The sequence below is a fragment of the Rattus norvegicus genome, chromosome 6, assembly GCF_021556685.1.
Source record: "Rattus norvegicus strain SHRSP/BbbUtx chromosome 6, alternate assembly SHRSP_T2T, whole genome shotgun sequence".
Taxonomy (NCBI): domain Eukaryota; kingdom Metazoa; phylum Chordata; class Mammalia; order Rodentia; family Muridae; genus Rattus; species Rattus norvegicus.
In genome coordinates, this window is record NC_141539.1 from 137,037,396 (window position 1) to 137,059,428 (window position 22,033).

A 22,033-nucleotide genomic window follows, 5' to 3' on the forward strand; every position below is an offset into this window, starting at 1 on the left:
AACCAAACTTGGGTCCCCTGCAAGAGCAGCGAGCGGTCTTAACCACGCAGCTGTCTTTCCGCTCTTTTCTATGTATTTTCTAAACTCTCTTTTTTCAGACAGGGCTTTCAGTGTTCAAGCTGGCCTTCAACTCCTGACCTTGGGATCCTCCTCACTTCAGCTGGAATTAGTGGTGTGTTTTCCCCTTACCTTATTGATCCTAGTAAAAAACTCAAGTTATCCTTTAAATAATTAACATCTTCTTTCCCAAAATATGAAAACAAGACAGAGAGGTCAGATGATAGGCAGAAGCAAAACCATTTGGCAAATAATTATTGAATATTATTAGTTAATAATATCAAAGTTAACACTAGATCCTGATGTCCAATCTTAGGGCAGCAAACACTGCTTCTTGGTCCTCAGGATCCCTAAGGAAGTCGTCTCAGAGGTTCTGATGGAGCCGGCCGCTTTACCAAGGATTTATTCAGGGGAGCAGACAGTGGTATTCACAGGGAGTGGTGCTTCTCAGACACATTTATTAATGCCACATTGTAAACGGTACTTAGGTAACTGTACAGTGATGTTCCATGTTCCCATCTACACAGCTTGCTTAAGTTCAGCTGACGTATTCATCCTGAGTGGACTGGGGGAGCAGTTAGTGATGGCCATGGGCATGCGCAGGACTGCAGCCTTTCAAGGGGAGGAACAAAGCAATACAGTTTAGGAAGAGAGAGCAGAATGTATCCTGTTGTTTGAAGTAAAAGCCAGAAGAAACTGCAAATATTCATTTTAATGCTACAAAAAGCATGGGGGACAGGCATGGTGTGCACACCTTTAATCCCAATGCTTGGGAGGCAGAGGCAGGGGGATTTCTGAGACTCTGACTCAAAACCAAGCCCTAGTCCCCCCCAATCCAACCAAACAAACCCCCACCAGAATGGGGATGGGGCCACTTCAGTGTAAAACACACAGCCAGTTCCAGCTTGTGCAAGTGCTGCTGATACAGCTAGCTGTTCACCTGGAGGAGCGGAGAGCTCTCCTCAGAGCTCAGGAAGTCAGTCCTGGGCCCCAATGACACCAGAGAAACAGGACAGACAGACACCCAGTGCCAGAGCACACATTTTGTAGCTACTTTCCTTCAAAATTACATGGAAACCCCAGGAGTTTCAGTCGCTTCCATGCCTAGCTAGCCTGTGCCTTCCTGGTGGCCCCAGTTACCCCCTTTCTCTGCCACTGCCAGAAGTGTTACTTGGCCCAAAGGGCTGCACGTGGTTTTCTTTTTAACTTTTGAGACACAGGGTTTCTCTGTGTAGCCCTAGCTTCTTGGACCTCAGAGATCCACCTGTTTCTACCTCCCCTGTCCTGGGATTGAAGGTCAGCTGCAAACTTGTTGGTTTTTATTTAATATTTCCATTGTACCTGACAACCACTGAACCAGGAGTCAGTTTTTTTTGTTTTTTTGTTTTGGTTCTTTTTTTCGGAGCTGGGGACCAAACCCAGGGCCTTGTGCTTCCTAGGTAAGCGCTCTACCGCTGAGCTAAATCCCCAGCCCCCAGGAGTCAGTTTTAAGTCAGGATTCATGTAACTTGCTTTGAAAAGCTACGATCGTCTTTTTCACCCCTCAACCATCCCCCAAAAGCAGAAATCTTACCTTTCAGAGCTTTACTTCTTTTATCTAAAACAGAAAGGAGAAATTAGTCACACCAGCGCCCTACAGAAGTGCCGCCAGTCAATCGAACAGTCTAAAGCTACATGTGACCGCAGGCTTCACAGCCTGGGCAAGCATTTCAGCATGCTGTCAGAGGAATGCCTGCGTCACGGGCATTCCTTTCTTCCAAACCCACACACAAAGCAGGCGATCTCCCACAGTGGGTGCCCACGCCCATGCCTCACCCTGTCCTCACTGGCCGTCCTCCCCTTCCCACCAGTTTCTTCCAGCCGGCTACAGCTGGTTTACTTCCATGTTGGGCATTTATGTGTGTGTTGAGTCGACTGTACATGAGGAAAACATGTAATATTAATCTTTTTTAGTCTGGATCATCTCAGTTGGCAGGATAATCTTTACTTCTACTGCGAACATTCTATTTTAATGGCTGGATGCTCTCCCAAGCAGGGCTATTGCCGCTGCTTTACTCTCTGTTTTCTTTGTTTGTTGATGAGCATCTAAGGTCGCAGTTGTGGGCCAGCCAGGTGGCTCAGTGGGTAGAGGTGTTTCCACACAAGCCTGATGACTCAAGTTCCCTCTCTGGGGTCACACCTCTGCACCGGCGCTAGGGCATGTGTGCCCACGCATACATCCCGTATATTTACATGCACAGGGAAAATAACCATAACTGAAAAACTCAGAGTTCCTTAGTAGATAAAATTGTGATTCTTGGGGTTGGGGATTTAGCTCAGCGGTAGAGCGCTTGCCTAGCGAGCGCAAGGCCCTGGGTTCGGTCCCCAGCCCCGGAAAAAAAAAAAAAAAAAGAAATTTAAAAATAAAATAAAATAAAAAAAAAATTGTGATTCTTTTCCCCCTCTGAAAACATTTCCCCCTGCTAAATGCAAAGAAATAAAAATATAACCTACCAGCACTCCTGATTTTATAAACGATGAGGGACATCAACCCCACTCCTACCCAAATTTCCTGGTAAACCTGGGTATAGTAGGGTTTCATGGGGACCCAGACCTTCTTAATAAAGCTTTGAAGCATCTGAAATAAAAGAAATGGGGAACAATAAGGTGAGGCTGCCTTGTGCCCGGCTGACAGGTACTTTCCTCATTGCTACCTGACAAGAGAGCTATTCTAGTCCCCACAGGCTCTGCGGGGCTCTCTGAACTCCTGACACCCCTCCAGCATTTTGCTGGCAGGCTGGTGCCCCACCCTCCCCTGCCCACCAAGCCTCTCGGCCACTAAAGGTGGTCCAGAGCCACACATCACCCTTTTGACCTTGGGTAGAAGAACTCCTTTCCACATCATTAGTGTTTCAAGTCCAAACCGATAGAAACACAAACCGTGCTCAGGTGTGGTCATTTCCATAGGCAGTGAATTCGGAAACCAGCTAAACTAATCCACTTTAACCTCCAGGAGCTCAGTCCTGAGCTTGTCAGACAAATGCAGAACAAACAGTATGACAGCCCTCAAAGGAATGTTTCCAGTTACTGTTACAGTTTGCTACAGATTCCAAACTAGATGGCTTTGAGACATTTGATGAATTTGATACTAGTCAATCCAACATTTGCAACACTGGAAAACTGACATACTGTTGTGGAAAACCAGAGAAAGTGTTCATTGACATAAAACAGTATGATATTCTTTTAGTACCAGCTTGATTTAGTCAAATGGCTGCCCTTGAATTATTGAAACCTGGACCATATTCACTCAGCAAAAACTGAAGGGCACAAGTGCCAGTTGAAGGAAGAGGCAAGGGAGAGCCAGGCTACGAGGAGGAAGGCGGCTGCTGTCTTCACTCACTCATTTACACTACCTCAGGTGCGTGACTGGGATAATAAAAGAGCTGCACTCCACGAGAGTCTAGGATTCTTGCATTAGTACAAGCGAGTATACACATCGTGTCAGGAGTGCTTGCTGGACAGAATGCTACTGTTGAACTAGGGAAGCAGGGAAGATGTGCAAGTCCCTGTCCCAGAACCCTTGAGGTGGCTTACCACCACCTGTAATGTAGCCCCAGTTCCAGGGAGCCTTTTGACCTCCAGGGGTACCTGACAATACAGACTGCATATTCACACCGTTTGACATATTTCTATACTGCGCCCCAAAGCTACCGATGACCCAAACGAGACTAGATCGAATCAGATCTGGCCCATAGTCTGATTACTACAAGAACCAACCTGCCTCTACGGCCTCGCTTCCTGCTCTTTCCTCTGGGAAAGAACTTGAGTGGAGGAAAGGCCTGAAGGCTAGCCAGTCTGTTGAGGGTTAGCCTGTAGAGTGGGCTATTATCTTATCCTAGGTGGTGCGCCTGTCCTGAAATCTCCTTCTAGTAGAGCATCTAAATGCTCTAGCACGACTGTCCTGTCATTAGGAGGCAGCCTCTGGAAAGGCTGAAGGAACCCAAGTCACCAAGTAGGTGGACAGGCATCTTTGTGGGACAGGTAAGGACTGAGAGTACTGTAGGGGACCAGTAGGTTAGAATCCTTGGGGCCTAGTTCTGTCTTGACTTTAGGAATTCTCTAAACTTTGTCAGGTCTCTCTGTCAAACATGGACCTCCTACTTGCTCCACAGACTCTTGAAATATAAAGGACCCTAGCGGGGAGGGTGGCAGCACAAGCCTTTAATCCCAGCAAATCAAGCACTCAGAAGAGAGGGGCTACCTCTGTGAGTTCAAAGCCAGCCTGGTCTATACGATAGCCAGGGCTAAACAACGAGAACCTGTCTCAAAAACCAAAACAAAACGTCACCCCCGCCCCCCCCAACAACAAAATGGATCCAGAATGGTACCTGGTGCACAGTGAGCACTCAGTAAGTGATCAAATCAGTAACAAGGAATTGCTACAGAAACTCACTAGAAGGCAGCAATTCCTAGGCCACTGGGATTCTAAGAAAGTACTTAGAGAGGTTTCATCTCATAGGCTGAGGAGAAGTGTTAAGCTATATCAAGGCCAGCACGGTATCAGTGCCTGACTTTAATCCTAACCCTTGGAAGGTAGAGGCAGGCAGGTGGATCTTTCTCAGTTCAAAGCCAGCCTGGTTTATCTGCAAAGGGAGTTCTAGGACAGTCAGGGCCACTACACAGAAACCTTATCTTGACCTCCCCACACCCTGAAAAAGATGTGGGTATCACAGGAAAGTCTAGAAATGGTAAAGAGAAGGGTGTAAAGGGATGCCAGTGACCTTGGTATTCTGTTCAGGATCGAGGGATCCTGGCACTGTGTCCTTATTCTAAACTGCCACAGGTCCCCACACAGTGGAGGCCTGTTGGCCAGTACATTCACACACACCCCCTTTTGTCTCTTGCTCCTGGACTTCCCGTCGGTCAGTGTGGTTGTATTTGACCACACAAGTGACCTGTTCCCAGTATTCAGTAAGGCCTCTACTCTTCCCACCTAAGTCTCTCTGAGCAACCGAAATTTCCAGTTGCTAGTTTTACACCAGATTCAATAAAAGATCATCCTACTCGAAGGTCAAGTGGCTCCCTATGTCTGCAGAGTTTGTGAAAATTATAGTAATAGCAAGCTATTACCTGGCAGTACACTGGAAAGAGGGGACACGCAACAGTCTGAGGTTTATAATGTGGTTTTATACAGATTCAAACATTCGCTTTGCCAAAGCCTAACTTGGAAGAAAACTTGGTATAATGGAAAGAACCTTGAAGTGATGTTTCGTGGCTTGGATTCTAGCTGCATCCCCAACTAGCTGAGTAACTTGAGTAGGTAACAAGATGCTCACAGTTGATGGTGAGCATGCTTTTTTGCCAAAGTCCATAGTTAACAAAGGTCCATCCTGTGTCAGCACAAGGACATAGTCCTGGCGGAGAGGACCTCCACTAAAACCTAACTCCTGGGCTACTTCTCTGTGAGGATCATACTAGAGTTCCCATTCCTCCACGTCTTGTGGAATAATCCCTCTTTCAGCATAGCGATTTGATGTTTGAGCACACCCTCGCAGATTCTTACTAGTCCAAGGGATTGACAACAGCCCCTCCCCCCAGACAATCAGGAAGACTAACTCCAGAAACACTTTTGTAGTGTGGAGAACTGAACACCGTGCACATCGCTGCCCTCTGCGTGAGTGAGCCCCGGACACCCTCGCACTCGGGCACTCCCTCCATCACAGTCCGGGGGAACCCCGTGGACCCTCCTTGAAGTTGGCGGCGTAGGGGCTGACCCAAGGTCAGTGTGGATCGCAGAGTCCCTCGCTTGCGTTCCGCGACCTACTTGGGCCCCACCGCACCAGGTCCCGGCCCCACTTCAGTCCCCGCGGTTGGGAACACACAAAAAAGCCCAGACCCCGCTCTTACCTCAGCGGGATCAAGGCCACACTAGATTCCGCGACAGAATGGGAAAGGTCACAGAGCACGCAGGCGCCGCGCGGAGCCTGCTGGGAAAGCGGAAGGAGCGGATACGCTAGACGCCCGCTGTGGGGTCTTTCGCGCCTGCGCACCACAGCGCCCCCGGTGGTCTCCCCGGTGTTGCAAGCTTGGGTGGGGGTTAATCAAAACCTAGAGGAGCTGGGAGAAGAAGCCATCTGTGTTTCTATGTGTTATAAAACTGACCAGATTTCCCAGGGTTTGTAGGTTTCCGGTTACACATGACTTTCAGTGCTGAAACCAGGACAGTAGATAATCCGGACAAATTGAGTTTAAAGAAAACAAAAAGCCCTTTTTGCATGGTTTATGCCTTTAATCCTAGCCCTCAGGAGACAGAAGCAGCAGGATTGTCATAAATTTGACTTTCACGCCAGCCTGAAAATCTAAACCAAAAGCCGCGTGTGTTGGCGGACGCCTTTTAACCCAGCACTCAGAAGGCAGAGGCAGGCAGATCTCTTGAGTTCAAGCCTAGTCTCTCTTAGTGAGTTCCAGGACAGCCAGAGAGCTACACAGTGAGAACCTGTCTCAAAAAACCAAAAACCAAAACAAAATCAAACCAGGCATAATGGCTCAGGTCTTTAATTCCAGCACAAGGTGGAGGCAGAGGCACAGGGTAGAGAGTGGGACTGTGGGTCTATTGACCCACAAGCTGTGGCCTGGGCTACTTAGTGAGATTCTCAGAGTCCCCCATCCCCAAACAAACAAAAAGAGCAAAACAACAACGAAAAAGGAAACCCTCTTGAAAAAAAATTTTTTTTTTTGGAGACAGGTTTTTCTGTAACTTGTTACATAGACCAGGCTGGCTCAAATTCAGAGACTTGCCTGCCTCTGCCTCCTGTCTACTGGGATTAGAGGCGTGCACCGCTTTGCCAGGAGTTTGGCATTTCTTGCCATTTTCTTCTGCATTGCTACTTTTTGCTCTACATGTTTGGTTGAGCAGCCGTTCTGTGAGTAGTAATTATCCTTTAAAAACGTAAAGTGATGCAGACTGACTTCTGCAGGAGCTCTAGGGATCGAACCTAAGGGTTTGTTTTCTTTTTGCTTTTGTGTTTGTTTGTTTGTTTTTTAAGTAAGTGTGCTAGCCAGGTGTGTGGTGATATAATCCTAGCACTTGGGAAGTAGAGGTAGATGACCAGGGTTTGAAGAGCACCCCGGGACCCCATTTTTAAAAAAATGAAACCGAAACAAATGAACAAAAAAATGTTCTTGCCTTTTTTTTTTTTGGTTTTAAAAAAGATTTTCTAGGTGTATGAGTGTTTTGCTCACATCTATGTCTGTGTACCAAGTATGTGCCTGTTCACTCTGGGAAGTTAGAAGAGGGCGCTGGATACCCCGCAACTGGGATTATGGATGGTTTTGTTCTACCACACTGGTGCTGGGATTTGAACCTGCGTCCTTCGGAAGAGCGACAAATGCGATGAATCACTAAGGCATCTCTTCAGCCCCAGACTTCTGTTTAAGAAACGACTAAAATCGGGGCTGGGGATTTAGCTCAGTGGTAGAGCGCTTACCTAGGAAGCGCAAGGCCCTGGGTTCGGTCCCCAGCTCCGAAAAAAAGAACCAAAAAAAAAAAAAAAAAAAAAAAAAAAAAAAAAAAAAAGAAACGACTAAAATCTGAACGGACACTGAAAAGAGAAAGCCACCTACTGGATTAAAACAAATTAGGCATGTTTAGTAATTACTGAGGCAGAACTCAGAAGAAACTAATCAGGAACACAGATAAACAAGAGCAGACAAAGCTCTCACAGAGAAAGCAAACCGACCTGCCTCAGCCCAGGGCAGCTGGCACTGTTCTCCTCCCTCCTTTTCTTTTTCTTTTTTCCCCTAACAAATATTATCATGTGGATGAGAGTGGGGAGCAATCCCAAGGGCCCTGTCGTCCATGTGGAGGTCCCAGGATCAAGTTGTCAGGCACCTTTACCCACGGAACTGTCTAGCTAACTCCTACTTTGTTCTTTTAGTTTAAAATCACTATTATTTTATGCCTAAGTGTCTTGCCTGTGTATTTTATGCCTATGTATAAGTATGGCCTCACACTCATGACAATTCTCCTGCTTCAGTCTCTAGTGCTAGAATTACAGGGGTAAGCCACTCCAGTTTTTTTCTCTTGTGGTGCTCAGGGTGAATCTGGGACCTAGAACAAGATATAAATTCTATAACTGAGCTTTACCCTTGACCCTACAGCTAACTGGGTCTAAGAAATCAATAGGGAATAGGGTAGAAATATTTGAAGAGCTGATAGCTGACTGAGAATTTTCTAAAAGGGATATAAAAATTATTTGAGGCTCAAAAAAGTCTTAGTGAATCCAAGCGGACAGAGAAATGAAAGGACTGAAAGCCACAAGATAAAACTAAAGACTAGGGCTGGGGTTGTAGCTCAATGGAAGAGCGTTTGCTTAGCATGTGTGAGTCCCAGCACTGCTAAACGAAAAGGTCCTAATACCTAATAATGATGTTAAATAGCCGTCCCTCTAGAATTCTCTTTATAGGGAAACCAGCAATTAGTAAAGGAGAAATGTAGTTTTGAACAAATTGAGAATAAGGGAATAATTACTAACAGATCTACGGTGAATTCATTCGGGCCAGAGGAAAATGAGCTCAGATGGAGGGGTGGGGAAGGCAGAAGGGCGATGAGCAGTGGCCACAGTCCCACTCTGAAGGGGAAAAGAGCTTTGGGTCAAATGAAGCCATGTATGACAGTTGGGAAGTTGGCTATTTCAGGGCATCGGTCCTGCAGGTTTCTGAGGTCTCTGAGGACCAAAACTTTTCATTATAGAAGTAACATTTGCCCTTTCTTGCTAGAAATCCCTCATGTGCACAATGGGATTTTCCCAGAGGCTGTGGGACTTGTGATGTCATATAGTCTTAACGCAGAGTCAGAAAAGCTGCCCTCTTCCATCCAGTTGGACACTAAGGGCCTGGTGAAGATTTCTAAGTGTCCCCCCTGGGGCTGGAAAGAGGATTCAGCAGTTAAGAGCAGCGGTTGCTCCAAGAGAACCAGAGTGTGGTTCCCAGAAGGCATGTTGGGAAGTTCACAGCAGCCTCTTTCTCCAGCTCCAGGAGGATCTACTGCCCTCTACTGGCCCCTATGGGCACTGCACCCACCCATAGCCTACACGCTTACATACCTGGAAATAAAAATGTAAACTTTTAATTTATATAAAATTTATATAAAAGTTTAAAAATTTAAGTGTTACTCTTCTATTTTTGGTTGTGAGCCTTGCCTTTAACGGCTGAGCCCTCTCTCCAGCCCTTAAGTGTTACTCTTATGTGTGAGCCTTTTGGAAAATATAGTGATTTTCATAAAATAATAATGCCTGACATCAAGTGAGTTTTTAATTGCTATTTTTAAAATTATTTATTTATTTTATGTACACAAGTAAGCTGTATCTGTCTTCAGATACACCAGAAGTAGGCGTCGGATCCCATTACAGATGGTTGTGAGCCACCATGTGGTTGCTGGGACTTGAACTCAGGACCTCTGGAAGAATAGTTGGTACTCTTTAACTGCTAAGCCATCTCTCCAGCCCCCTCAATATTGTCTTACTTTGATCTCTGTCCGTGCAATAAAATATTCTGATTAAAGGAATTTGGAAAGGAAAGGATTTACACTTACACTTAAAAGGGTCTCAGCTTACATTTAAAAGTCACGATCTATCACTGAGGGAAGTCAAGGCAGGGACTACAGGCAGGAGTTGAGCCAGGAATCGTGGAAAAAGAATCCTCGTCTCCACCTGTCTAGGAATAGTGTCACCCACAGTGGGCTGGATCCTCCCATATCATTTATCAATCAAGACAAACTCTGACAGACATGGCCGCAAGCCAATCTGATCTGGGCAGTCCCTCAATCAAGACTTCTATAGATAACTCTGAGCTGTGCCACACTGACAGCCGAAAACCATTTGGATGAATACATAAAACTTCTAGGTTGTAATTCCTTGCAGATAGATATAAACAATACACAAAAGCTCTTTAGGGTCTTCAGTCCCTATTAAGAATATAAAGAGAGGGGTTGGGGATTTAGCTCAGTGGTGGAGCGGCTTGCCTAGCAAGCTCAAGGTCCTGGGTTCGGTCCCCAACTCTGAAAAAAAGAAAAGAAAAGAAAAAAAAAATATAAAGAGAGTTTTGAGGGCTAACTCAGGTTTAAGATGTATTTCAGAAAGAATATTTCTTTTTGATTTTTTTTTTTTTGAGATAATCTCTTACTCTGTTGCTCAGGCTGGCAAACTGTTTTGGGTTCCCGAATGCAAGGATTATGGTTGTGAACTACCGGGAAGAGCATCATAGAAAGCTACTTGAAGGACAAAAACCAACAGGTTTTTAATGTAATGTCAAGTCCAAAACACTTGTAAATCATCTAAAATTTCAAAACGTAACGGGCTATCCCAGCAGATTCATTCAAAGCGCCTAATGTTTTGAGGCTAAAATGTGGGCGAATCTTAAGCGGTTTCTCTTGCTTTACGGAGAGTGCAGTTTAGCAGATCATTCACTGTGAAGTGTTGTTAGCTGTTTGTAATCTCCCAGGACCTCAAGCCACTCCGTGAATAAGCCAAATCTGCCCCAAAGGCCAAGACCCAAGAGCTACCCAAAAGTCTTCGCATGACCTAGAGCTTACAAGCCACTTAAAGAATTGCCTGATCTTTCCGGCCATGCGAGAGGGGAACAGCAGGAGCTACCCTACTTTGAGGCAATGACACCCTGGTTCAGTGACCGCTCTGGTGCCCCCTTTGGAATAAAGTTACAATCTCTATGGTTTGTGCTTCTGCTCCGGCTGAAGTCAGTCCCTGTGGGACTCTAGGCCAGGCTGGCAGCAGGGATGCAGTAAATATTTTCTTAAGTTATTTGTTCGTTCTTCTCTCGTATATTACATCCAGACTGCAGTTTCTGCTCTTCCTCCCCAGTCCCGTGTCTCGGCTCCCCCTCCTCCTTTCAGAAAAGGGGAGGCCTCCCAGGGATATCAACCAAGCATGGCGTACCAAGTGAGTCCAGTAAATATTATCGGCAAGCTGGTTTCCATAAACACTTGCCTGTCCAGGTCACCTGACTCCCGCTCACAGGCCTCGTGAGTGCTCTGGACACGAGGCCCCCACGTGCACGCAGGGCCCGGCCCCACCCTCCTCTTTGCGTGGCACAGTCTGATTGGATGGCCTCAGTGAGGGGTGGGGGGTAGGGGCTTCTGGAACGGTCGTTGTGGGAGGCCGGGAGGGCCGTGCCCTAAAGGCTTTGCCACCATTGGAGTCAGGCAGTTGAGGCAGCTCTTGGGCACCGAGGATGTTGCGCAAGCTCACGGTCGACCAGATAAATGACTGGTTCACCATAGGCAAGACGGTGACCAATGTGGAGCTGCTGGGCTTGCCGCCTGCCTTCCCTGCGGAGGCGCCCCGGGAGGAGGTCCAGCGCTCGGAGGAGGTCCCCAGCGAGGCCCCTACGGCCCAGGCCCAGGATCCAGTTAAGGCCACAGCACTGGCCAGACCAGCTTCAGCCTTTGGAAGGTAGGGAGCCCAGGAAGGTCTTTCAAGCCGATGAAGAGTCCTCAGTAAATAGGTGCTCTCCTAGGTTTTTGCAAAAAGCTGAGCATCCCAAGAATTTGGTAATTTGTTTAATTCCCAGCCTGGTTTTTTGTTGTTGTTGTTTTGTTTTGTTTTGGTCTTTGTTTGTTTTGAACAAACAGAGTCCTGTATAGCCCAGCCTGACCTCAACTTACGCCTCCGTGGATAACCGTGAATTCTTCAGCCTCTGGCCTCCACTTTCCCAAGTCCTGAGATTGCAGGGGTATATCCGCAGTCCCAGGTTCATAGACTGCCTTAAAAATTTCATTGCAGGGGTTGGGGATTTAGCTCAGTGGTAGAGCGCTTGCCTTGCAAGCACAAGGCCCTGGGTTCGGTACCCAGCTCCGAAAAAAAAAAAAAAAAAAAGAAAAACATTTCATTGCAAGGATTCAGTGTGCGTGTGTGCGCGTGTGCCAGAATTCTTTGTCAGAGTAGGCGCTTGTACCATGTCGGCTCCTGGGAATTGAACTCAGGTCGTCAGGATTGCTGGTAAGCACCGTCAGCTCCGGCGTCTCACTGATGCAGACTCTGCCTACTCTCCTATCTAACGGTTTGTTTTATTTTTGAGGTGTGTATGTGGGGGGGAGAGAAACTCTCTAGTGCTGGTGTTGGAGGTCATTATGAGCCACGTGACCTGGGTGCTGGGAATGGAACTTGGGTCCTCTGCAAAACCATCACTGCACACAACTAACCCCTGGTCCCCCTCACCCACCTGGACTTCCCAGGTCACCAAAATGCTCTCTTCCCTTCTGCTCTTGGCCCTGTTGTTAAGGTACATACATCGGTGTGGGTCTTTCCCCTCCTGGTATCACTGGCACTGAAAATCACCATGCTCCACCTGTTTTCACTCCTCCTTCACTTTCGACAACCAATGATTTTTGTTTGTTTGTTTCCCTTCTCCAGAATGTCATGTTGTCGAAGCCCCACAGTCTGTAGCCCTCCGACACGGGCTGCTTCCACCCAGTTATGTGAAGTTGAAGTCCCACACCTTTATGGTGGTTTAGTGTGGGCTGAGACCCCACCGGCTGAGTGTAACGCACTTACCTGCTGACCCACCTCACATCTGGGTTGTTCTGGCAGTTGTGGCCGAGGCTGCTGCAGATGTGTGTGTGAAGGTCTTTGTGAAGATGTTAGCTTTCAGTACATCTACATTTCAGTAGCTCAATAGCAAGGAGTTGGAATGCTGGCACCTTGTTCAGGTTTAGTATTTTACGTTTATGTGTCTGTGGGTGCACTGGCTGGTTCTGGCTGGTTCTGTTTGTCAGTTTGACACAAGCTGGAGTTATCTCTGAGAAAGGAGCCTCCCTTGAGGAAATGCCTCCATGAGACCCAAAGGCATTTTCTCAATTAGTGATCAAGAGGGGAGGACCCAGCCCATTGTGGGTGGTGCCATCCCTGGGCTGGTGGTCTTGGGTTCTATAAGAGAGCAAGCTGAGCAAGACAGGGGAAGCAAGCCAGTAACATCCCTCCATGGCCTCTGCATCAGCTCCTGCTTCCTGCCCTGCTTGAGTTCCAGTCCTGACTTCCTTTGGTGATGAACAGCAATGTGGAAGTGTAGGCTGAATAAACCCTTTCCCCCCCACCTGGCTTCTTGGTCATGATGTTAGTTCAGGACTAGGAACCCTGACTAAGACAGTGGATATGAGGTGTATGTGTGTAGGTGCCCATAGAGACCAACAGAGGGAGCCAGATCCCTGGAATTGGGAGTTGCAGGCAGTTATAAGCTACCCAGTGTGGGTACTGGGAGCTGAACTCTGGTTCTTTGGAAGAGTGTCAAGTACTTTTAACCACAAAGGCATCTCTCCGGATGCATTAACCTTTCACTTCTCACTGTCTTCGGTTACGTATGAAGGTGGTGCAAATTGGGCTGGAGGATACCTACTGTTTAGAAGAGACCTGGCTGTCCTGAGTAGAACTCAGCACAGTGTGTAGTACCCCCAGCTTGGGGCACCTCTGCTCCCACCCTAAATCCAGACCCCTCTGCAGTTGAGAGGCCTTTTGTTTTCAACAAAATAGTGAAACAGTGTTTTACTGTTTTGCCCAATTTGATCTTGAACTGAGCAAAAGTGACCCTCCTGCCAAAACCTGCAAGGCTCTGGGGTTACAGGTATCACCCCGATTCAAATGTCTCTTTAATTTTTAAATTAATTTATTATTCTGTATTTCTATGATATATAGGGGCATGTGTACGTGTGGAGGTCAAAGGCGACTTTCAGGAGTCACTTACTGCCTTGTGCCTTGTGACTCAGGGTTTCTCTGGTTTCTCTTTACTTCATGTTAGCCGTCTGGAGAGCCCCTGGACAGTCCTCCTGTCTGCCTCACCTCACTGTGGAGTGCTGGTACAGACAAGTGCCAGTTCACTGGGTTCTAAGGGTAGGACTCAGGTCGCCAGGCTTGTGTGGTGAGTGCTCTTCCTCCTGAGCCCTCTTGCTGGCAGTGTTTTAAGTTCTAGAAGTTACTCTTGTTAGCCTTGCTTTCAGGCCTTTGCAGGGTCAAGCACAACCTTTAGCTCTTTGGTAATCGTGCTTTTCAGAGGAACCCAGGGGACATAGAGGGCTACTTTGTGTAGGCTTGGTTCCATAGCCTCTACTTAAGGGTCTACAATCACTTTAGGCTTCCCTGCAGAAATGTAATGTTTTAATTCACTTATTTTGATATTGGAACTTAAATATTTGTTAACCTTGTCAGAAACTAAGCTTATAGATTCAACTGTCATTTCCATTGCTAAGATGCAACTTTTTAAACTCTTAAATTCTTTATGGATTAAGACTCAATAAGTCAAAGGTAGGTTTGCAGAGCAGTGGAATGAGAAAGGGTGAGCAGGCCATTAGAGTTAGACTCGGTACACAAGTATGCAGTGCGGTGCTCGCAACATGTCGTAGTCATGCAACTGTGTAATTTAATCCTACAGCAACTCCTTAATGTTACTGGACTTTTATCAGTTAATCGTCTAATGACTTTGTAAAGGGGAAAAATGGGTTTGGATGGCAAAGTGACCTGCCTAATTTCCTGTGGCAGTAGTGTGGTCAGGCAGAGTGACTTCACAAGGATGTGTGCTGAAACCTGTGAACATGCATTGATACATGGAAAAATTTATGTGTGTGAGTGTTTTGCTGCATATATGTGTTTGCAGCATGTGGGTACCTGGTATCTAAGGAGGCGGGAATGGGGTGTTGGGTTCCATGGAACTCGAGTTATAAATGGGTATATGCAGCTAAGTGGCTGATGGGAATCAAACCTGGGTCCTCTGGAAGAGCAGCCAGTGCTCTTAGCCTCTGAAGCATCTGTGCAGTCCTGGGAAAAGGATTTTGCTGGCATAATTAAGGTTAGGATCTTACATTTGTTTACTATGGGTGTGCATACATCCACACACATGCACGTGCATTTTTATGGTATGCGTGCCACAGCATGCACATGGAGGCCAGAGGATAATGCACAGGACTCCGTTCTCTCCTTGTATTATGTGGGTTCTGGGGATTAAATTCAGGTTGTCAGGGACTGAATGCAAGCATCTTTACCTTCTGAGCCATCTTGTTGGCCACAGAATAATAATAATAATAATTATTATTATTATTTAGTTTTTAGAATTTTTTATTCTTTTTAAAAATTAGATATTTTGGGGCTGGGGATTTAGCTCAGTGGTAGAGCGCTTACCTAGGAAGCGCAAGGCCCTGGGTTCGGTCCCCAGCTCTGAAAAAAAGAACCAAAAAAAAAAATTAGATATTTTTATTTACATTTCTTTTTTTAATTTTATTTTTTGTTAGATATATTTATTTACCTTTCAAATGTTATTCCCTTTCCTGGTTTCCTGTCCATAAGCCCCTCCAACCCTCCCCCTCCCCCATTCAGATGTTTCCCTCATCTACCTCCCTTACCTGCCCCCCTACTTTCCCCTGCACTGGGGGTCCAACCTTGGCAGGACCAAGGGCTTCCCCTTCCACTGGTGCTCTTACTAGGCTATTCATTGCTACCTATGAGCCCTGGGTCAGTCCATGTATAGTCTTTCGGTAGTGGCTTAGTCCCTGGAAGCTCTGGTTGGTTGCCATTGTTGTTTTTTTTTTTCCCCACAGCTAGCATTTTATTCAGATAGCAGTCTCATTCATTATACATGGTCCAAGATAAGAACTCAAATCAGAAGTTAAAGATTGGTCTTCAAACATCATAGCCGACAATGCCACGTTTGCCTATGATCGCTCCGATGTAAAGCCACATCCACACCTCAGTGGCCACCAAGCCATTCAGCACAGCTTCTTTCACTGTAAGGTGTTTGATGCTACCAGCTTTGGCACTGTGAATTATTTTTTTTCATGCTCTGAATAGCTGTAGGGATTTCACCAGGGGTTGGGGGAACCAGCTCAACCTTGGCGCAGTGCCAAAGTGTGGCCAATCGAGGCTTCAAGTAAGTCATGGCAGCAGCCACCATCGACGGTGCCTTCTCCACAAAGTTACGGATGAACTTGGCCATGGTCTAACGTGGAAGGTTCGTCTCCCCGAACCACCGGCTGAATGGCATTATTGTTCTTAATGGGGTTGCAAGCCCCTTCAGCTCTTTCAATCCTTCCTCTAATTCCCCCCAAGGGGGTCCCGTTCTCAGTTCAGTGGTTTGCTGCTAGCACTGACCTCTGGATTTGACATGCTCTGGATGTGTCTCTCAGGAGAGATCTATATCAGGTCCCTTTCGGCATGCATTTTTTAGCTTCATCCATCTTATCTAGTTTTGGTGGCTGTATATATATATATGCACCACATGTGGGGCAGGCTCTGAATGGCTATTCCTTCAGTCTCTGCTCTAAACTTTGCCTCCATATCACCTCCTATGGATATTTTTTCCCCTTTTAAGAAGGAATGGGAGCATCTGCATTTTGGTCATCCTTCTTCTTGAGCTTTCTGTAGTCTGTGGATTGTATCTTGTGTAGTTCCAGGTTTTGGGCTAAGATCCACTTATCAATGAATGCATACCAAGTGTGTTTTTCTGTGATTGGGTTACCTCACTCAGGATGATATTTTCCAGTTCATTCCATTTGCCTATGAATTTCATGAAGTCATTGTTTTTAATAGCTGAGTAGTATTCCATTGTGTAGATGTACCACATTTTCTGAATCCATTCCTCTGTTGAAGGGCATCTGGGTTATTTCCAGCTTCTGGCTATTATAAATAAGGCTGCTATGAACATAGTGGAGCATGTGTCTTTTTTATATGTTGGGGCATCTTTTGAGTACATGCCCAAGAGAGGTATAGCTGGGTCCTCAGGTAGTGGAATGTCCAATTTTCTGAGGAACCTCCAGACTGATTTCCAGAATGGTTGTACCAGTTTGCAGTCCCACCGACAATGGAGGAGTGTTCCTCTTTCTCCACATCCTCGCCAGCATCTGCTGTCACCTGATTTTTTTTTTTAATCTTAGCCATTCTGACTGGTGTGAGGTGGAATTTCAGGGATGTTTTTGATTTGCATTTCCCTGGACTAAGGATGTTAAACATTTCTTTAGGTGCTTTTCGGCCATTCGATATTTCTTAGCTGAGAATGTTTTGTTTAGCTCTGTACCCCATTTTTAATAGGGTTATTTGGCTCTCCAGAGTCTAACTTCTTGAGTTCTTTTGGATATTATATTTTAGCTATTAGCCCTCTATCAGATGTAGGATTGGTAAAGATCTTTTCCCAATCTGTTGGTTGCAGTTTTGTCCTATTGACAGTGTCCTTTGCCTTACAGAAGTTTTGCAGTTTCATGAGGTCCCATTTGTTGATGCTTGGTCTTAGAGCATAAGCCATTCATGTTTTGTTCAGGAAATTTTCCCCAGTGCCCGTGTGTTTGAGACTCTTCCTCACTTTTTCTTCTATTAGTTTGAGTGCATCTGGTTTGGTGTGGAGGTCCTTGATCCACTTGGACTTAAGCTTTGTACAGGGTGATAAGCATGGATCGATCTGCATTCTTCTACATGCTGACCTCCAGTTGAACCAGCACCATTTGCTGAAAATGCTATCTTTCTTCCACTGGGTGGTTTTAGCTCCTTTGTCAAAGATCAAGTGCCCATAGGTGTGTGGGTTCATTTCTGGGTCTTCAATTCTATTCCACCAATCTATCTCTCTGTCTCTGTACCAATACCATGGAGTTTTTATGACTATTGCTCTGTAATACTGCTTGAGGTCAGGGATGGTGATTCCCCCAAAAGTTCTTTTATTGTTGAGGCTAGGTTTTTTTTGTTATTCCAAATGAATTTGCAAATTGCTCTATCTCTTTAAAGAGTTGAGTAGGAATTTTGATGGGGATTACATTGAATCTGTAGATTGCTTTTGGCAAAATGGCCATCTTTACTATATTAATCCTGACAATCCATGAGCGTGGGAGATCTTTCCATCTTCAGAGATCTTCCTCAATTTCTTTCTTCAGAGATGTGAAGTTCTTGTCATACAGATCTTTCACTTGCTTGGTTAAAGTCACACTGAAGTTTTTTATATTATTTGTGACTATTGTGAAGGGTGTCATTTCCCTAATTTCTTTCTCAGCCTGTTTATCCTTTGAGTAGAGGAAGGCTACTGATTTGTTTGAGTTAATTTTATACCCTGACACTTTGCTGAAGTTGTTTATCAGGTTAAGTAATTCTCTGGTGGAACTTTGGGGTCACTTAAGTACACTTTCATATCATCTGCATATAGTGGTATTTTGATTTCTTCCCTTCCAATTTGTATCCCTTTGACCTCCTTTCACTGTCTGATTGCTCTGGCTAGGACTTTGAGAAGTATATTGAATAAGTAGGAGAGAGTGGGCAGCCTTGCCTAGTCCCTGATTTTAGTGGGATTGCTTCAAGTTTCTCTCCATTTAGTTTAATGTTAGCTACTGGTTTGCTGTGTATGGCTTTTACTATGTTTAGATAAGGACCTTGAATTCCTATTCTTTCCAGGACTTTTATCATGAAGGGGTGTTGAATTTTGTCAAATGCTTTCTCAGCATCTAATGAAATGATCATGTGGTTTTGTTCTTTCAGTTTGTTTATATAATGGATCACGTTGATGGTTTTCCGTATATTAAACCATCCCTGCATGCCTGGGATGAAGCCTACTTAATCATGGTAGATGATTGTTTTGATGTGTTCTTGGATTCGGTTTGCCAGAATTTTATTGAGTATTTTTGCGTCGATATTCATAAGGGAAATTGGTCTGAAGTTCTCTTTCTTTGTTGGGTCTTTGTGTGGTTTAGGTATAAGAGTAATTGTGGCTTCATAGAAGGAATTCGGTAGTGCTCCGTCTGTTTCTACTTTGTGGAATAGTTTGGACAGTATTGGTGTGAGGTATTCTGTGGAGGTCTGATAAAAATATGGAACGCTTCACGAATTTGCGTGTCATCCTTGCACAGGGGCCATGCTAATCTTTTCTGTATTGTTCCAATTTTAGTGTATGTGCTGCCAAAGCGAGCCCCACAGACTTATTTTTAATTGGACTTGAAGAAAGCAACTCATCCTCCATGATATCAGTGTGCCATTGACAGATGGCCACTGGACTCCCAGCGTTTGACTGTTTCCTGGGTCTCCAGCCTGAACCTTTCCGTACATATACTTTGGTGTTTCTCTAAGAATCTCTACCACATCAAGCAAGAGCGTGTTTAGACTAGTTAGTAGTTGAGGGGAGGGGAGAATGACAGTTGTATTTTTTTTTAGATAAATACATCTTTCTTCCCCAGCCTCCCAATTCTGGGACTAAAGGCCTGAGTCCTCAAAGCTGGGCAAGTGCTTCCTTCTCTTCTGAGCCTCTGGGTTGAACCTAGCGCTCACGCATGCCAGCCAAGCCCAAAGCTGAGCCCCAGCTCAGCCTTGAGTATGCATAGGATAGAGGCACCCACTTTACAGCAGGGTCAGAAACGGGATATGAGCAAGTTCCAGGTTGCCATGGGTGGCACAGAGGTCTCTGTCTGAGCCAAAAGGAAGAGAACCCCTGACAGAACTGGTATGAGGGGTTCCACAGAATTGATTTGGACACAACTTTGACATGCCTGTCAGCTGTCAATGTAGTGAGTCTGTCTGAGAGAAGTTGGGCCCGAGCTACATCCTTTTGGGGTCAGGATTCTGAGCCCAGTGTGACAAGAACACTCAGCCCGGGGATGGTACGGTAGGTCTTGTGGGGAGCAGAGATAGAGCAGACAGCCCTACAGCTTGGTCTCAGTGTCTGCAGTTGAGAAGTTGGTAAGGTGGATTGAGAAAAAAGAGATTTTTGTGGGGGTGGGTGGGTGCAGAGGGTTAGGAAGTCATGCAGTGAGGCCACCTCTACCCTGCCCATGCATCTCTGCATCCTGCTCCTGATCTCTGCCTCCCACCCATGCATCTCTGCCTCCCACCCATGCACCTCTGCATCCCACCCATGCACCTCTGCATCCTACTCATGCACCTCTGCACCCCACCCACGCATCTCTGCACTCTGCCCACACATCTCTACACCCATGCATCTCTGCATCCCACCCACGCATCTCTGCACTCTGCCCACGCATCTCTACACCCATGCATCTCTGCATCCCACCCATGCATCTCTGCATCCTACTCATGCACCTCTGCATCCCACCCACGCATCTCTGCCTCCCACCTATGCACCTCTGCATCCCACCCACACATCTCTGCCCCCTACCCATGCATCTCTGCACCCCACCCACGCATCTCTGCATTCTGCCCACACATCTCTTTGCATATATATTTTGGGAGTCCTCCATGTGCTGTTTCCCACAGGAGAGCTTACCAAGGGCAGAACTGTCACAGAGTTCGTGCATTCGCTACAGCCTCTGGCATACAGTAGACACTCAGGGGTTTGAGTGAACGAATGAAATGCCCTGCTACACCAGTTCTTCATTCTAGACAGGAGAGCTGCCCCTGTATATAATGGGAGCATGACTGCTCCAAGGTGTGGTTGAAGGGAAAGTTTTTATTGTAGATAGGAGGGAGAGAACAGGCAGAGGCATCTGGAAGAGTCCAGAGCAGGGAGAGAAAGTAGATTGAACATGGCCAGCAGAGTGGACCGGGCCATGCCAGGAGCCAGGGAAGGAGGTAAGGGAGAGAGCCTTGAGAGCCGGGTTATGTGGAGACAAGAAGCCAGGGCAGGGGAAGCCCACGATCTGGAGGAGTTTAGGGCAGGGGGAAAACAGGGTGCTGAGGAGAGCCACAGGTACTGAGTGAGGCTGGGGGCCAGCGTGCACTTTGGTATGCTAATGGGTACCACAGACAGACACTTGTCCCTTTTGACAGATGAGGAATGGTTCCTCTGGGCTAGCGGAGTGAGTGCTGCAGTTGGAAGCAGGAGTGGGGGTGGGGGGTGGGGTTGGTGGGATGGGGAGGGGTGCATGGGGTAAGGGGTGAGGGGGAAGGTGTAGGGAGGTGGGGGTTGTGGGGGGTGGGGGGTTTTCCCTCGGACCTGACAGCTCTCTGATTCACCCCTGCTTTGCCTGACTTTTTTTTTTTTTTTTTTTTTTTTTGGTTCTTTTTTTTTTTTCCGGAGCTGGGGACCGAACCCAGGGCCTTGCGCTTCCTAGGTAAGCGCCCTACCACTGAGCTAAATCCCCAGCCCCTGCCTGACTCTTAAGGTATACCTTACTCTCCAGGCAGGTGGGCGGGCGGATGGCTGACACTCCCCTCAAGACTGATTTGAGGATAAGTAAGTGTGCAGAACAATGAGAGCAGAAATGAGGATTATCCTGGCAACTCACCATGTGTGCGTGCATGTGTGCGTGCATGTGTGCGTGCATGTGTGCGTGCATGTGTGCGTGTGTGTTTCCAGAGTAAGACATTACCTCCTGGAAGTAGCCATGTCTCTTGCTTATGTTACTGCAAGAACCTTCCGTCTTTGATCTGGCTTCTCATGATTTTTCTGTTCTAGCACCTAGAGGAATGTCTGGCATGAGGCCAATGCTCAGTTACTATCTATAGAATGAGCACATTCTCACACCAACACTCACACTGAGGTTGAACACACAGGTGACTTTCCTGGGTACATTGCTATTGGACACAACTGGAATGCTTAATTGTGGCCACCCAGTACTTGCCTGAATTACTGTGATCTCCTGCTGCTGTCTGCTGTTGTTTTTCTGTGCTGAAGGCTCCTTGTACTCCTCCCTTCTCTTCTGTATGGAGTGCTCCCCTCCTGGGTTCTCCTGTGATGTCTTCCTGTTCACACCTCTGCTTAGAGAAGATCCTGTCATCTCCATAACTGAAGACTTCCTCCTAATTTCTCCTTAGTTTTGTCCTTTTTCCTTCTTCAGGAGCCCCCCCCCCTTTTTTTTCTTTTTTCTTTTTTTTTTCCCGGAGCTGGGGACCGAACCCAGGGACTTGCGCTTGCTAGGCAAGCGCTCTACCACTGAGCTAAATCCCCAACCCCCAGGAGCTCCCTTTTGTTGTTATTTGTGTTAGCCAAAGGCCAGCCTTGCCAGTCATCTTTGTACCTGTGTGTTTTTGCCTTTGATCTGCCCCGATCCTGAGGGAACCTGAGCGATTATGAGACCCTG

The 22,033-nt window shown here is 46.5% G+C and overlaps 2 protein-coding genes, 1 non-coding gene and 1 pseudogene across 4 annotated transcripts in view; 1 reads left to right on the forward strand and 3 right to left on the reverse strand.

Moving 5' to 3' along the window:
• Positions 1–281: 281 nt before the first annotated feature.
• On the reverse strand, positions 282–6,024 carry Atp5mj (ATP synthase membrane subunit j). Its single transcript, NM_001402160.1, has 4 exons — positions 5,944–6,024; positions 2,551–2,674; positions 1,631–1,654; positions 282–669 (listed from the first exon to the last, which is right to left on the reverse strand). The coding sequence occupies exons 2-4, from the start codon at positions 2,672–2,674 to the stop codon at positions 635–637; spliced, it is 183 nt and encodes a 60-aa protein (NP_001389089.1). The 5' UTR covers positions 5,944–6,024; the 3' UTR covers positions 282–634.
• A 5,175-nt stretch (positions 6,025–11,199) lies between these two features.
• Tdrd9 (tudor domain containing 9) overlaps positions 11,200–22,033 on the forward strand; it is a 114,455-nt gene continuing 103,621 nt past the window's right edge. The window contains 1 exon segment of one of the 2 annotated variants that reach the window (NM_001419577.1): positions 11,200–11,504. In NM_001419577.1, coding sequence (NP_001406506.1) covers positions 11,284–11,504 — 221 coding nt within the window. In that variant the 5' untranslated portion in view covers positions 11,200–11,283. 2 annotated transcript variants of the gene reach the window in all.
• Positions 15,661–16,070, reverse strand: Atp5mg-ps4 (ATP synthase membrane subunit g, pseudogene 4; annotated as a pseudogene).
• On the reverse strand, positions 18,866–18,972 carry LOC120093285 (U6 spliceosomal RNA). The gene has a single exon (XR_015623639.1). It is a non-coding gene; the product is annotated as a U6 spliceosomal RNA (small nuclear RNA).